Source organism: Primulina eburnea, chromosome 17 (genome assembly GCF_022965805.1).
Source record: "Primulina eburnea isolate SZY01 chromosome 17, ASM2296580v1, whole genome shotgun sequence".
Lineage (NCBI taxonomy): Eukaryota > Viridiplantae > Streptophyta > Magnoliopsida > Lamiales > Gesneriaceae > Primulina > Primulina eburnea.
This window is the reverse complement of record NC_133117.1, coordinates 3064408-3081059: the sequence shown is the minus strand read 5'-3', so window position 1 is coordinate 3081059 and position 16652 is coordinate 3064408. Positions and strand designations below refer to the sequence as shown.

General features: G+C 36.4%; 2 protein-coding genes across 3 annotated transcripts in view; both read right to left on the bottom strand.

Moving 5' to 3' along the window:
- Positions 1 to 1304: 1304 nt before the first annotated feature.
- LOC140818794 (uncharacterized) lies at positions 1305 to 12586 on the bottom strand. 2 transcript variants are annotated; one of them, XM_073178844.1, is made up of 10 exons: positions 12440 to 12586; positions 12057 to 12118; positions 10290 to 10410; positions 5627 to 5663; positions 5410 to 5479; positions 4606 to 4710; positions 3536 to 3686; positions 3375 to 3457; positions 1657 to 1750; positions 1305 to 1582 (listed from the first exon to the last, which is right to left on the bottom strand). In XM_073178844.1, the coding sequence occupies exons 2-10, from the start codon at positions 12085 to 12087 to the stop codon at positions 1501 to 1503; spliced, it is 774 nt and encodes a 257-aa protein (XP_073034945.1). In that variant the 5' UTR covers positions 12088 to 12118; positions 12440 to 12586; the 3' UTR covers positions 1305 to 1500. The 2 variants fall into 2 exon arrangements, with proteins under 2 accessions (XP_073034945.1, XP_073034946.1); XM_073178845.1 differs by lacking the exons at positions 10290 to 10410; positions 12057 to 12118; positions 12440 to 12586 and adding an exon at positions 6502 to 7800.
- Positions 12587 to 13444: 858 nt separating this feature from the next.
- The window catches only part of LOC140818793 (probable sulfate transporter 3.5), a 29394-nt gene continuing 26186 nt past the window's right edge, over positions 13445 to 16652 (bottom strand). The window contains 6 exon segments of the mRNA XM_073178842.1: positions 13445 to 13742; positions 13830 to 13906; positions 14332 to 14414; positions 14489 to 14679; positions 14753 to 15039; positions 15306 to 15432. Of these exon segments, the coding sequence (XP_073034943.1) occupies positions 13566 to 13742; positions 13830 to 13906; positions 14332 to 14414; positions 14489 to 14679; positions 14753 to 15039; positions 15306 to 15432 (942 nt within the window). The 3' untranslated portion in view covers positions 13445 to 13565.

Below are 16652 nucleotides of genomic sequence, written 5' to 3'. Positions count from 1 at the left end.
GACCGTGGGAAATTGCAAGACAAATTTCGAGGAACGAATTCAAAATGCAACAAACATATTTGACGAGTCTTTATGTATAGTCATGAAGCCTCTATAAATACAAGATCAAGACCATCAACAAATAAATGTGAAAATCAAGAGAAAAAAAGCACGCTCAACCTATATCAACTTACAAGAAACAATCAGCCCAGATTTGAGAGAACATTTCAAAGTGTAATCAGCTTAAATTAGAAGTACAATTCTCCCAGTGTGTGAGAACACTTTCGTATTGTATTTATAGATCAGTTCTCACACATGCTCACACACAATCACTCACATATAAAGAAAATTGAGCGTATTGATAAGTTGAGTGAGTCTTGCACAAATATGTTAAACTTGTGTATGTAGTCTTTAACACATAGACATTAAACAAGTGTTGGTTGGAAAGTGTTTCATCCAGTTTAGACTAGGAGTTCAGTTAGGCAGTGGGTAAGTCCTAAGCTGAGTGAGTTTGTACAAGGTGTTGTATGAATCAAAGTTTTCTAGTGGATCATATTCGATGTGGTAGAAAGGGTGATGTAGGAGCAGTTGAAGTATCAGAACATTCATAAACATATCTTGTGTATTTAACTGCTTAATTTTCATTTTAAAACTGATTTGATTACTTAATTTTCATTTTAAAACTGATTTGATTAGTTCAGCTGATATCATTTCAGTTCTCACCATAACTGAACTAATATAAACTTGAATTGATCCCCTTATATCAGTTAATCAGTTTACACAAGTTAAAAGACTTTCAAACTAGTTTACTTTCGTAACGAAAGATTATTTCGAGTATTTTCCGCTTGATTTAAAAACAAACTCGATTTATTTCATCGATGTTTACATTCTTAAAACACAAACTATTGCAGCTCATTGAGAATATTATGTTCGAAACACCTAAACAGATGTTAGAACCGATCCATCAATACACCTTCAGTAGAGAATCAGAATGTCAGATCGGTCCTATAGCATTAAATATAGCCTGAAAATTTTTCAGATAACCAAGAACCCTTGAGATCGTAGACGCCATGTTTCAAGAATTTGATGGGAAAAAATGTTATTTGTCAATTGAACATTGATTAAAATGTTCGGTGACTACGAACTATTTTTTAAAAAAAGTTGAACGTCGGGGCCCTGAGAACAATTCTTGGTGGAAATATTGACACAACAAAAACAGAATGTTTTTAGCTTCAAAATTGGAAGCTTCCGAATTAATTAAATGCTTCTTGGCAATATATATCTCAATACTAAGCTAGAAACCCAACAGTTAGAAGCAACACTCATTCATGTAATGGAGGCATACCATAAACTTCAGATGTCAGAAGAAACGATGCCGAACACAGGCGGACAAATGTGCATAACTATACGTGGGCAACATATCATACACTATTTTAAAAATAACAGTACACTCTTTGAACACGGAAACAATAGCAACCGCATCTGTCATTTTACATTCCCATCCATCTTGCACTTCATCATTTATTGTCCCTCCAGTTCGAGTTTTGAAGTTAGCCATGCACAAACTTCTTCCATTTCCTCCGGGATAGTGTAGTGACCAAGCCTGTCAAGGGGAATAATGAATAGACTGCAAATTTACCAATGTACGATAGATATATGCCAACAAGAGTTGCGTACCCAGGATATGATTTAAATATCACATTATGAAATCCAGAAGAAGACAACTTCTCTGAAGAACTCTCACCAAATTTATGAGAAACTACATCATCTCCTGCATTATAGTTAACCAGTACTATTAAAGTGTATGAAATATAGCATATATTTTTAGAGTACAAGAAAGAACACTTATTTTCCCCTTTTTAAAGTCAGAAAGTAGCAAAAAATAAAATATGAAAAACACGAGCTTATGCCAGTTTAGCCAAGTAATTATAGCAAGTTGCATGTATTGGTGAAACCAAGAGAGTTTCCAAGTATCCTTGCACCCAGTGATGTCGGTTTAAATGAAAGCACATCATACATATTTTTTTTGGAAAAACATTTGGAGGGCCGGGGAGGTAGGCTGAGACTTCCTCAATTACGACAAAGTAACACGTGAACGTAAATAAGGTAAACTAGTTCTATCAAATTGGATACAACCACAAATCTGCTTAGGAATATCATGAGCGATAGAAATTTAAAAGTCCATTGAGAGTGAGTTCTCGTGCCAGAACGTCTGCTACAGAATTGCCTACTCTAAAGATATGAGAAAAGCAGCAAGGATGAGAATCAAGCAGCATGCCAATTCCAAGAACGTGCTCAAGATCCCAAGAAGCCTTCATTGATTTAAAAACTTGAATGAATTGAAGAACAACAAATCTTAACCAAAAAGTGGGCTGCAGCGATGAGTTCGTAAAGCCCAAACATTTACACGTATCGAGTTCCAGCTACAAACCAGTTGATTCAAAAAAATTCAAAACTGACAATCTATTTAAAAGATAGTCACGGTGCCTGAAACATTGATAGGCTGCTCAGAGAGCATCAATAAGCTGCCGGCAGCTTTGGCTAATAGCATATTCATGGTAACCGGTTGTTGAATTGGCATTGTTTCTGTAACCAGCCGGTTAAAATGTAAGTAGTCCAATCTGGAAAAATTCTGGATTGGACCAGATCAACATTATTTGAAACCGGAACCAATTCAAACCAGTGGTTAAATGCCTAGTTAGTAAAATTAAAATAGAATGCCAAACAAATGGGCTCCAAGGATAATGCTTCTTCTCTAAGTCCCTCTTATAGCTCATCAGCCCCCCTTTCTTTGAAGTCTCACATGAGTGGAAAGAAAATCACATCAACAGACTGAAATGACAAAAGCAAGGGCACAGGGTGAAACTCCTGGTGGGCAGCATGATAGAGAAGCTTTTATGGTTTAATCTAAAGAGGGGATTTAGTGCTAGAAAATCCCTTGCTAGAAAATCCCTCGCACTATCGGATTAACCATGTTGTCAGGTTTCAGCAGTCACAACTTGGTAGTTAACCAGTTCACTAAAATTCACTCATCTACCCCAGGATAAATATATTTACACTTGTAATTAGAATCTTGGTAGAATATGAATGAAGGGTATACCACTCATATACATGGTCATGTTAGCTTTCTGAGGTTTAGAGAAGAGGTGGTTACATTCTTTCTACAAACTTGAGGGATCTTGATTACTTTTTTGAACTAGTGGCTTGTGCACTATTTTATCAAAAACTGTGAATATTATCCTACTTATCAGAAACAAAAAAGACAAAAAGTATTAAAGAAAGCCTTCAAAAGTTGACACTGACCATATGGCATTCCTTCATGTAATCACCCAACAGACGGGAAAGAGAAACAGGATATTAAAGTGTCTGGTAAAATAATCATCACTGGGCCATACCTCTACCATGACAAAGCAAAATAGGCAATGAGGCAGCACGCCCTGCAGCCTCTTCCACACCGTCAATTTTATAACTCAGATTCCTGGAAAAAATATTCATAGATGATTTGTCCCATATGTATAAAGAGACAACTATTTTGAACCACTGTCAATAGTCATACTTTGCACAGGGAAGCCAGCCACTTAATCCAACAACAGCACTCAAATTTGCTGAGTACTGGTTGCCATTCCCATATTTTCCATGAGCAAAGCAAGTTGCAGAGTAGAGAGAGGTCGCCGCACCCATGCTGAAGCCTCCGACACCCAGCTTGACTTTAACAAATACCAATTATTAAAATAATATGATCGTCACTTGTTATCCTAACTAAAAAATTAATGAGATCGTAAATAAACAATGATTCAAGTAAACTGCAGACAAAACTCAATTTTCATTGACCATTTTGCTGCCATAAAAATGTGATCTTCAAACTTAATTTCCCAGAGATTCCAAAGTGGTTATTTCAAGCACATCATTGGGGCGAATAGAGTTTCACCGATTACAGAAATATTTTACCATACTCTCCACAATTACAATAATTCAAAGTGACAATGTGATCACAGTTTTAAAAAACGTACAACCTGCCAGCACATCTGTACATGAGAATATAAATAACCAAAATATACTGAGAATAATTCATCAGAAACAAACCATAAGGAGAGTCCTTAGCTCAAGTGTTCAATCACAGGAACTTGCTGTGACAAAAATAGAAGGAAACATTCAAATATAACAGCTTTGTAACGGAGTTGCACAGTTTGCAAGTATCAAGAACAAATCATGTAGGAAGAAGTAACTACATCTCTAGTTGCTCTTGGATGTCTTTCAGTAAAAGGACATGGAACTTAATGATAAAATGGCACAGTTTGTTCCCCAGAACTTAGATCCTGATTTGAATTATCTAATGTGCATCAATCAAAATCAGAAAAACAGATTTGGCATAAGTTTACTGATAGAAATACATAAATTAGTCATCTGAATAAGTAAAAGGTCAGTCAACAATACAATTATAAGCTAGCAAAAGAATAAGATTTGACGAAAGCATTTGTATATTTCTGATATTCTGCACTTTAAGCTTCTTTTCTCTTTTCTTTTCTTTCTTTTTGGAGGGTTATAAGGTTACCGCATTTTACAAACTGAAAACAGAAACATACACAGAAATTAGAATGCCATTAAAAATCACAGAAGAAAACTCACTGTTAGGGGGCTCATTAGCCAATAAGCTCGCAACATATGCAGCTGAAGCATCCAAACCCTCTAAATCGTCATTGGCATTTTCCGAAAGGTCATTTACGTCAAACCCTATAAGCGAGAACAACTGTAATTCCAGCAATAAAAAATCATAAATCTGACAATGCGTATGATAAAGATATAAAAATTGCAGGGGTATGGTAGCATATGAAAGAACATAAACTATTTTGGTTTTGAACATAATTTTTTCACATAACGAGTTTCGATGATAATCTACTCCGATATTAATATGTTATGTTAAATGCCATCATATAGATTGATTTAAATGCATGTCTGTATGTTAGTATAGTATCTTCCATAGCCAACTACATTTTTTTCCCCCGCACAATATTGTAGCTCGAACAAAAAACATAAATAATGAGAAACCAATTGTTCTACCACTTGTTTAATTGGTATGCCAATGGTGACCATCCTTAAGCCAAATAAGATTGTCTAATCTCCATAACTGGAATAATTAAACCAGTATGTTTTTCCTGCTGGAAAGTAAGCTTTGCAATTTATGAAGCCATTAAAACATAGATCAACCATTCACACCTTTGACAGATCATGTTCATTGTATTTTAAGTCAATCTGCTAAAGACCCCACTCTATCGAGTTTAATGGTGAATGTAACATTGAAGAACAAACTAGATAAACGTCCGAGCAAAGCACCAAACCTTTGCCTGCTTACACCATAACATTCTGTCTACGTTGTGCTGTGTGCACCATAAAGATGGTGCCATTCCATCATAAACAAACAAACAAACTTACACGCAGTTGAAGGAAAACCGCCAAATAAAGTTATTGGCTGTGGAGGGGCAGTCGGGCAGATCCATTTTATCTGCATATACATATAAACTGTCATAAATGCAGATCCATAAGGGAAAAAAGGAATGCTGAGAATCACAAACTTAAAAGCAATAACGTCTGAACGTTGATTAGAGGTGAGTACTTCAAACATAACAGTAAGAATTTAGATTAGTGTTACATTTGGAAGCGGAAGGGTCTCCAAGAGAGTGGACCAGCTGCAAAGAAACGTATAGCTGATCACTGATGAGGATTAAATTCAGAGAAATAATGGAAACGATGGCCATAAATCCACCAATCGGCATAAAGCAACTGAAAGACAAACATGTAAATAATTTACCAGACAATTAGTTCAGCAACGCACAAAATACAGCAAACATAGTTATTCACTGTGTAGGTTTCATCACATCTAAAAACATTTTGACTCAATCTGGAACTCAGGATACCTTCTGCCTTCTTGAAAATCAGACATCACTCTTCAAAGAAAGAAGCGGTGTCACCCATTTAAAAGAAATTAATAAAGGGGGGGGGGGGGGGGGGGGGGGGCAAGGATACTCTTTTCCTTTTTAAAAATCAGAGAATTTAAATTAAAAAGAGACAACAGTTTTTCCCATAAAAAGATTGTGAAATCACAATCAAGCACGAGAACACAAGTCCCCATAGACACTTCATTGCATAACAAAAGAAGAAGAGATTTTCATTGATTGTATTAAAGTTGTATCTAGTAGTACATGTCGACAAGTATTCTTGGATTTTTCAGAAAAATGTCACACATTAAACAATCCAAGTGTAGACTGCTAAGGTGGTTATAAACTTATAACAATCCCCGTTTTTCGATTTCACTCATGTATTCTCGACAATCTAAATCGTGATGGTCTACTGGGATGTGAAGGTCACATAAAACTTAAGGCTGAAAAAATGAAAAGGGTATCCCAAGCAATCTACTGCCAGGGCAAGAGAACACATTATTTCAACTAGAAAGAATCCAGCTAGCATCGATCCGCAAAATGAAGTTATATCCACATATAAAAGTTCAGGCAGGCTTTATAGCGATACCATTTTCCCATTATTGTGTTGATTTCCTCGTGTCAAAAGGCAAGAAAATAATGAGCAGCTTCAAGAATATTCTCCCCTTCATTTATTTGCTAAGAAACTATAAGAAAAACCAAACGCATGAGGAAAAGACATCTTGCTAATGCATTTTGTAAATAACACAATGACGCAACATCCTGCCATTCTTTTCATGACATAGAAGACTGATCATCTTCATATCATTGGTGGACAACAATTATCTGTCGAGCTTGTACCAAGTGGTATCCTCTGTAAAACTCGACGGTGTCAACTGCGGCTTACAAACCAGAGGTTCATGAGTGTTCATTCATTAATAAAATTATCAAATAGTCTCATGCTTCTTTTGACTCCGTAGCTATTCAGTTTTTCTTTTATGGATCTTACAACACTACATTTCCCTCCGGACACCTTTGAAAAGCACAAAATTCACAAAATGCAGCAAATAATCTCCAAAATCATCTCTTCCAGCATGTCATAGAGGCCATACATGGAACCCTTCCCAGCCATCGACTAAAGCTCACATATATCTGTATGGAAGGATCGTCCGTCCACTGGTTCCGTTGGATGCGGTTTAAAATTCCTTATATGGGTTGGGACCAATTTACCGAGGAATTGACAAAGATATATAGCAGACGGAAATCATCAAATCCATTTTGAGTTATTAGCTTGGTTGAAACAGAAGAATCACTCAATTGATATGCCATCAAACAATTTGAGGTTCTTCTCGCTCAAGTTGGTGACCTACCTGAAGAGCAATTCTTGGGGTACTTTCTCAGTGATTTACGTGATGAAGTGCGATGTCGTGGTTCGCACTCATGGTCCGCGTACTATACTCCGCGCAATGGACTTGGCCCGTAGTGTTGAGAAGGAACTATTTGATCACCTTATGGGTTCTCAGCCAGGCCCATTTGCTTTGACATCCAAGATTGGAAAAAAAACATGAATATTCTGCGGGTCTATCTATTCGAGCCTATTACTTTCCCCGGATCGCCATAGATACAATCCAACGCAGGTAAATCAAATATGCAGCGGTGGAATCAGCGACACAGCATATCGCCGACCGTCGAATATCAGTTTTCCAACTAATTCGGCCGCCTCCGGTTGGATTCAACAAGAGTGGCTCGAACAAGGAAACTTTCCAGAAATATCGTGATGGAATAATCTTTTCTGACCAAGAGTATTTGCACCGTAAAGAAAAAGGCCATTGTTTTAAATGAGGGGAACCTTCACTCCTCTTCACAAGTGTGTTAGTAAATCGATCTGGGTGACGATTTTGGCTGATGATGAAGTCGAGGATAACGAGCCGATCAATGTCAATTGGGTAACCATACTAAAGCTACAGAAGCAAAATATAGTATGCTTGAGCTTGCTCTTTATTCTGTTTGAGGTATCAATCTACGGTATCAACCACATACCACAAAAAGGCAAGGTCGGATAACAGATATCGACGTGGTAGTGATGACGATAGTGGGGCCAGTCACAACTTCATTTCTCGGAAATTAGTCGAACAATTGGCATTCGAGATAGACGGGCAAGTCGAATTTCGGGTTTTTTGGATGATGGTTGTTGCATTGCGTGTCAGGGAACGTATCATTCTTTGCAAGGAGATCAGCAAGTTTACCAGCTGAACGTTGTTGGCTACTGGTTCTAATTGGGTGGGGTGGATTTGATTTTAGGCATTGACTAGTTGCGAACATTAGGAGAAGTCATCTTGGATTGGAACAAAATGTATACGCGGTTTAAGCTTGATAATCACGAAGTGACATTACAAGGTGATCCAAAGGTTATGAGATCAATTGTTTTTTGTGTTCCTCAAAAAATATGGTAAACATTGAGTTTATGGGTATGCTCTGGTCGTTAAACAAATTGGACGCATTCAAAGAATTTCAAAGCAGGACGAAAGTTACATCAAACGGGGAGGCACTAAAGGCTTTTGATGCCCTAAAACAGGTTATTCTCACTGCTCCAATATTGAGGCTGCCCGATTTTCAAATTGGACTTTGTGGTGGAGTGTGATGTGTCTGGGACAGGTGTGGAGGCAGTATTATCGCAGGAAAGGGCGCTGGCCAAATCGGCATATGGGAAAGAATTGATGGCTTTTGTGAGGGCAGTACAACATTGGAGGCCCTATTTACACGAGAGACAGTTTCTGGTGCTAACTGATCACAAGCCATTAAAAAATTTATTACAGCAGTGTATATCTACCCCGGATCAGCAATATTGGATGACTAAACTAATGGGATGAGTTCGAAATAAAGCACCGAGCTGGAAAAAAAAAACGGGGCAGCGGATGCTTTACTGAGAAAAGATAATGAAGTAGAACTTACTAGTCTTTGTGTTGATGGATGTTAATGCCAAAAGCAAAAATACCAAGTTACGAGCCCAGTGGGCCTTTACAACCTCTTCCCATTCCTGAAGCTATTTGGGAAGATATAGCTATGGCAGTTATTACGGGCTTACAAAATCTAAAGGGTATGATGTGTTATGGTAGTTGTTGATCGGCTTTCAAAATATGGCCATTTCGTCTTGTTAAAGCATTCCTTGACAGCTAAAGGCATGGTTGAAACATTCACAAAGGAGGTGGTGAAGTTGCATTGGCTTCCTAAATCAATTGTAAGTGATCGAGATCCTATTTTCATGAGTAATTTTTGGAATGAATTTTTCGGATTGCAAGGTACAAAATTAAGCACAAGTTCCTCTTTTCACCCGAAACAGATGGTCAAACATAAGTTTTAAATCAGTGTTTGGAGACGTATTTGAGATGTTTTGCTGCAGAGCAACCCAAAAGTTGGGCAAATCGGTTTCATTGGGCTGAGTTTTGGTATAATGCTTTGAATCACTCATCGGCTAAGATGACCCTTTTTGAGGCCGTGTACGGAAGGAAGCCTCCTCCTCGTACTGTATTTTCCAGGGGAAACTGCAGTGGCTGCCATGAGCCAGGATTTAAGAGATAGAGATGAACTATTGCGACAACTGAAATACAACTTACACCGAGCTCAACAAAGGATGATGAAACATGCTAATGCCCATCATTGGGATGTCTCATTTGAAGTCAATGATATGGTGTTTTTGAAGCTTCGACCGCATGGACAAGAATTTGTGTGTAAAAAAATGGGCACCTCGATACATCGGCCTTTTCAAGATAGTTCCAAAAATTGGACATTGCTTATAATCTACAGTTGCCTCCGGGGACTAGAATCCACCCTGTTTTTCATGCTTATTGTCTTAAGAAAGCAGTGGGAAATCTATCTCAGGAACAGAGTCTTCCAATGGGTCTGACACTGATCTAAGCTTGGATGAGCCATAACTAATTCTTATCAAACGAATCAAAAACAAAGGAAGAGAACCGCGACCTCAGGTCACTGATTTATCAGTACAGTTTCCTAGATTCAGCCTTGAGGACAAGGCACAAGGCTGGTCTTGGGGATGGAGGTATTGACCCAACAGTTGAAGGCCCGATTAGTGAGAATGAAAATCCATAATAAAAAATGTATACATTAGGAGAAAACGTACTTCGGTTAGTCGGGAAATAAAAAGGCGGGAAGGGGAAGTTGTAGGGGTTATAATTTTTAAATGTTGTTGTGTGAAACTAGCATTGCTATGGTTGGACTATCTTTGTATAAAGAAATCATCTCTTGGACTATTAATATTGTATTTCATCGTGTTTGTAATGCTCATCCCAGTTCCTATGAGTTTATATAAATATGCAAGGATTTTCTTCTGTTAAATTTGTGGCTAGAAACCAGCAAGCCTAACAGATAACCATAATTTACCTATTCCCATTGTCTCCAAGGCCATGTAGCCAAACAATAGTAGCCTGGTGTTTGCCTTTCGGTCTCACTACATATGTTCGTCCAAACTCAAATGTTCTCCTAAAAGCTCTACCAGCAGCAGCTGCATTGAATTAACTGTAAGCTTGCCAGATAGTGAAAACAATTACTCTCACGGACACCAAATCTAAGATAAATCCATTTCAGAAAAGCATTCCGATCTTGTACAAAGAGAAGATGCAAAACAAATATTAAAAAAAATAACACATTAAAGTTACAGGTTTATTCAGTTACTAAATGAAGCCAGAAAGTAAAAGATTCAAGAAAATTTTCGTTTTTAGTAAGTTGAAGCCAGTAAAGTCAATCTCAGAACCAAAGAAATAACATGCATTTTCTTTTTTAGTTTTTTAGAAACTACATATAAATTGTTTTCCTTGTCCTCTTTATTCCCTGCTGAATGGTCAACCATTAAAAGATACAGTCAGGAGGGAAAATTCCATCTCAAGGATTCCAAACTAGAAAGAATCATAACAATGTAAAGTTTCATAAGATGAGAAACGTTATGGGAACAAAAAAGGAAAACATGAATAGACACAGTAAAAGCAGGTATTTTGCACATTACCATCCTGAATTATTTGATTGCACCACTTAACTGCCAAACTGTTTCAGTTTGTTTGGTTATGAACTAGGTATTTGAGTATTTCTAGAAATTAATTCCTGGAAATGTTATTCAGATAATGAATTGAAAAATCTATGTATGCTTGATTATTGTTTTTGGAGGAATTTTTTTTCCTGCAGATGTCATATCAAAATTTGTTTGTTTATATCCTCAAAAAAAAAAATTGTAGATTATCTATTTAATTATTCAATAATAAGTGCATTTTTTCTAACTAAGTTAGAATATGATAACATAAAGAATAATTTTTGGTAAGTAGTGAAAAAAGAAAAAAAAATGATTGCATATGGGAATGTGAAAGTCGAATGAAAATATAGTTTCGACTAAAGAACTTGAAAAAAAATATCTAACAATTTCTGCGTAATTGGGTATATGCATTGATAATTGTATTTTCCCAAAACAATACAAAATAAAACCAAAAACACAATTAGTAGGTATCTTGTGACGGTCGACCCTACCCATATTTACAATAATAAGTAATACTTTTAATATAAAAAATAATAATTTTTAGTGGTGATCTAAATAAGAAATACGTATCACAAAATTGATTTGTGTAATCATCTCACAAAAGCTTTTGCGAAATACAATTTATTTTCCCCGAAATATCTTCCCGAAACTATACCCCTCCAAAATGGCAAAACAAACCAAAGGACCCCTAAGTGGTTGGATATAATTAAAAAAAATAATCAATTCATAGTTCCGGTGTATAGATTTTATTTACATTTGAATTTATATATTTGAACAGAAGTACTTAAAAATAGCAATTTTTTTAAAATTGTAAACTTATTCGTGGATAAGTTTTAAACATTTCAAATAACTATCACAATCAGTTCTGTTAAGCTTTCATAAACAATAATACCTAAAGCTCGCGTTTTAGATCCGAAAATTCTATGCGCAAACAGCCACAAAATTTCATATATACTCACTCCACTATAAAATTCCATAAAGAGTGTCAGAAAAAAAATTAGAGGATGTTTCAGTTGGTAACATCAAATTTAAGACTTGAGAATGAATGGATGACACCATAACCTAACTGGGAGAAAGAAAACTAGTTCTGCACAGAGCAAAACAACAGGAAAACAATCAACACTAACCAGAACCGACAGAAGGGCCAGTAAAACTCATTGTCCTTCAAATAAATACAACTGCAACTTATCTGCAAACACAATATTCCAAGCTTCAAATGCAAATGCAGTCAGTGATAATATAATCATTTAATTCAAATTTCCAATGATTGAGAGGCAACCCAGGCGGGATTAATTAAATAAAATCAAATAAAAAACGAACTGCAGCACACAAGAAAATGTTACGATTATTGAGAATCCAATCCCTAATCTGCACAAAGATGGTAATAAAAACAAAAAAATTTACACCCCAGAATCAATTTAGCAGCACGTTAAAGCGTAGACCAAGGGAAAAACATTGGTTTCAACACAAAAATACCGACGTCAATCAGTACGATCGGATGCCAATTTACCTGGAGAAAAGGGAATTTGTAGAGATGGGCGGATCAGAATGCGGAGAAGATTAACGAATTTTAGAGTAAAATGACAAATTTTGAGTCGAATATATTGTTTGGGACTTTGGGAGCACTTGCGCTTGCAAAATTGTTGTTTCTTGTTTTTATTATTATTATTTTACATAAAATATTTCAGAAATATTTGTTTTTTTTATAAATATTTAATTTTTTACTTTAATTGTTTAGTAATTAGTTGAATTATATTATTGATTTTTTCTGAATATTTAAATAATCATTTCCAGTATTATTATTGAGATATAATAATTGCTCTAATTAAGAGAGCAATTGAAACTTTGGTTGATGTACGGATTAAAAAGTTGGAGTTGTATCGTTATTAGTGCCTATCATTTTTAGTTAAATAACAATAAATTGATCATACAATTATAATTGAAATAAATTTTTTTTTAGAATGAAATAATTACTTTTATGTATACTTATTTATGAACGATAAATATCCATAAAATTTTTAAGTTTTATAAATTATTTATGTAAATCACTTAAGTATAAATTTAATATTTTAATATAATAAAAGGGTTATCAAGATGATTACTTTTACTATTTCATGATATAAAAAAATCATTTAAATAAATATTATTGAAGAAGTTGCACGCCAATATATAATATTTCATTGAAAAATAAATACATCGATTTATATAATGAGTAGGTCTCTTATGATACGGTCTCACGAATCTTTATCTGTGAGACAGGTCAATCCTACCGATATTCACAATAAAAAGTAATATCATAACATAAAAAGTAATATTTTTTCATGAATGACTCAAATAAGAGATTCGTTTACAAAATACGACTCATAATACCGTCTCACACAATTTTTTGTCTTATATAATTATTGTCAATATGTTACTTTTTGATTTTCTTACTTATTTTATTTTTCTACTTTTGCATTTAATAATTCATTCATCTTTTCAAAAGTTCAATCTATTAGTTTAGTATTTTACTTTAATATTTAAAATTTGGTCTCTATACCGTTAAATTACTTATTTAAAGTTATAATGGATAAAAAGAAAATCCATACAATATTAGTTGAGTAGTATCCCTTGTAAAATAATACATCATTTGCAGGCTATACATTCTCCAAATTACTTTCGTTGCCAACTCCCTTGGAAGTTTTAAGGGAAAATCTTAAGGTCCCGATGGCGTCGTCGATCGATAAGAAGACAGAATCCTTGCCAATCTTGTCGATGAAGTGAGCGACTGTCAATTTTTCCATGACATCAAGTCTAGGATTTATTAAAATCATCTGCACAATGAATGAATTATTGTAAGTTTATTTGTTTTGAATGAAAAAAAATGAAGTAAGATCGTATATATCTTTAAAAATAACCACCTTGATTCCTTTGACCTCCAAGCTTTTGCGAACTTCGACCAGAGCTTCGACTCCGGTGTGGTCGATGGATGTCACACCTGCAACGGTGATCGTTCGGTTAGTTCATACGTTTATTCGACGACCACGAAGTTTGAGCAACGTTATATTGCTGTATGGATTCTCAAGTGACTGAAATGTGTATGCAATCCTGTTGTCCGAGGAGTGTTAAGGAGTTTACCAGACCTTTTTCCATGCTAGCAGCAGCCAGCAGGGGAGTCTTACCTCCTGCTAGTATGCATAACTAGGATCTAGCCATATAGGTCAGATCTAACAGAACTACTTAGGATGTAAAATCAACTCGGGTAACAATATTTTAGAGTTATATTATGTTGTAATCAAAAAGTGGGAACAAATACAAAATTATTCGTAGTTGAATTCATTGTAAAGAGTATATAGCTAGGGTGCGCGTGCGTGCCCGCACACATATATAGAAGAAAGGTTTTGATTCGCGGTATGTACTAACCTCCAAAGTCGAGTAGGATGTATTCAATGTCATTTTGTGAAGATTTTGTCAAGTTGAATTCATCTCGAACCCATCTCATGATTCTGCAGAAGCACACAGAAAATTAAAGCAATACCAAAAAAAGACCACATATAAATGCATGCATTACTAAAAATACCTTTCTTTCATATAGTTGGCATTTGCAAAATATAAAGGTGACCCAATCTGCATAGCCAGAACCCCTGGAATTGTACTCCCATGCGGATACTGCTCGATATCTCGATACAAATTCGAATCCGGTATGTTCACCAGCTTACATGTCGTAGGCCTTGCTATATACAATAACGCTCTGACCAGGGACAGTCCAACCTATATGGTCCAACCAAAACGTCATGTTCCCTATATTATACGAGTTTTTTTAAAATATATCAACTCGATTTACCGATATGACGAGTCCCATGTCCATGCTTATGAAGGGAACGCCGAGGAACGCGGACATGCATATAACAAAATCGAATTTATCTGTCTTATAGAGGTGATAGTATTTTTCATACTCAATGAGGCCAAGCATTGCTGAGATAATAATGGCTGAGAGAGCAAGCTGAGGAGTGTAGCTAAATAAAGGGGCCAACAATAGGAGGACTAATAGCATACAAATAGATTGTACTACATTAGCCATCTGTGTCTTGCATCCAACATTGAAATTTACTGCTGTTTTTGAAAATGGACCTGCAAAAATGTTACATGTCACATTAATATAAGTTATCATTATCTTATACTACTACATACAGTTGAAGTGTTTGTTAAGATTGAAACTTGGATCTAACTCAATCCCAAAAGTTAGTTCAATGGGGAAGGATTGTCCAAGTCCATATATAGAACTCAAGCTAGTTCATTGGAAGAGGATTGTCCAAGTCCATATATACAACTTTCAATAACTCTATTCAATCGATGTGAGACATCTTAACAGTTTTTCTTAACGTTCATGTATATACCAGTCGTTAAGTAGCATGAGATGCAAGATCCAATGACATTCATCAATCCATAAGCTATCATCTCCTTGTTACCGTCGATTTGTTCGTTCCTCGCGATCGCGAAACTTCTGCCAATGGCTATCCCTTCCTGTCAAAACTTTCATAGTTTATATTGGAGATTTGCAGAATGAATTTTTTGTACATGTTTAAAAACAATTTGAGTTTTTGACCTTTTAAAATGAATGCTTTGGTGCACAAGCTTAAACAGGGATTAATTTGGCTGAGAAGATCATTTTGTTGGGTAAATTTATGCTTATAAATTGAATTTCATGAACTTTTTTTCTAGGAAATAAATTCCTTAAAACACATTTCATACTGATGATACCGACTTTTTCCTGGGTCCGGTCTGGTGAGCTTGAACTTCAGATCAACATTTGGACCGGAGCGGATGGAGAACCACCGGTTTTGTACAGACTAAGGGGTAGTGGAAAGTGTCGAAAATTTTCCGGACACGACCACTTCGATCTCTTGATTCGGATTTAGGAACGGAGAAAAAAAAATGAGAAGATTCGATAGGTAGTAGTGGATATATCTCTCCTCCACCATGAAACATATGTGGGTATTTATAATGGTTGATAGGACTTCTTCCCATAGCGTGTCGAAGTCTATTTTAGGTAAATTTCCTTATTAAATTCTTCTCCCCTTACTGCCAGTCCGGGCCGGATTCCTCGTCACCTCTGACCATGTGGCGAGATTCTAGCACATTTAAAGATTATTCACGCAATCACTGCCAGTCCGGGTCGGACTCCTCGTTACATCTAATCATACGGCGAGATTATAGCCCATTTAAGGATTATTCACGCTTTTGACATGTGACAGTTCTTAGGATAGAAACAAGCTCGGGCTTGAGATTCCTGTCACAAGCATCTGTGCTTGACATAACCCTACTCCGATCGCTGAATGGGGTCGGACACATGTGATTCGACTATCCGGACTCGGCCGAGCACCTGGGCTCGGCCACGGGTGCTCGGCCGAGCACTAGTGCTCGGCCACTAGTGCTCGGCCGAGCCCCTTGGTGGCCGAGAACTAGTGCTCGGCCCAGCCCTTATGGCCGAGCCCTTATGGCCCAGCCCTTATGGCCGAGCACTAGTGGCCGAGCCCTAGTGCTCGGCCGAGCCCAGGTGCTCGGCCGAGTCCGGATAGTCGAATCACATGTGTCCGACCCCATTCAGCGATCGGAGTAGGGTTATGTCAAGCACAGATGCTTGTGACAGGAATCTCAAGCCCGAGCTTGTTTCTATCCTAAGAACTGTCACATGTCAAAAGCGTGAATAATCCTTAAATGGGCTATAATCTCGCCGTATGATT

Excerpts from the sequence above, each read along its gene's own strand:
- LOC140818794 (XM_073178844.1), bottom strand. The coding sequence starts at position 12,087 with ATGAGTTTTACTGGCCCTTCTGTCGGTTCTG. Across the intron at positions 10,411-12,056 it reads TGGCCCTTCTGTCGGTTCTG|CTGCTGCTGGTAGAGCTTTT; the intron begins GTTAGTGTTGAT and ends AATTCAATGCAG. Across the intron at positions 3,687-4,605 it reads GGCTAATGAGCCCCCTAACA|TCAAGCTGGGTGTCGGAGGC; the intron begins GTGAGTTTTCTT and ends TATTTGTTAAAG.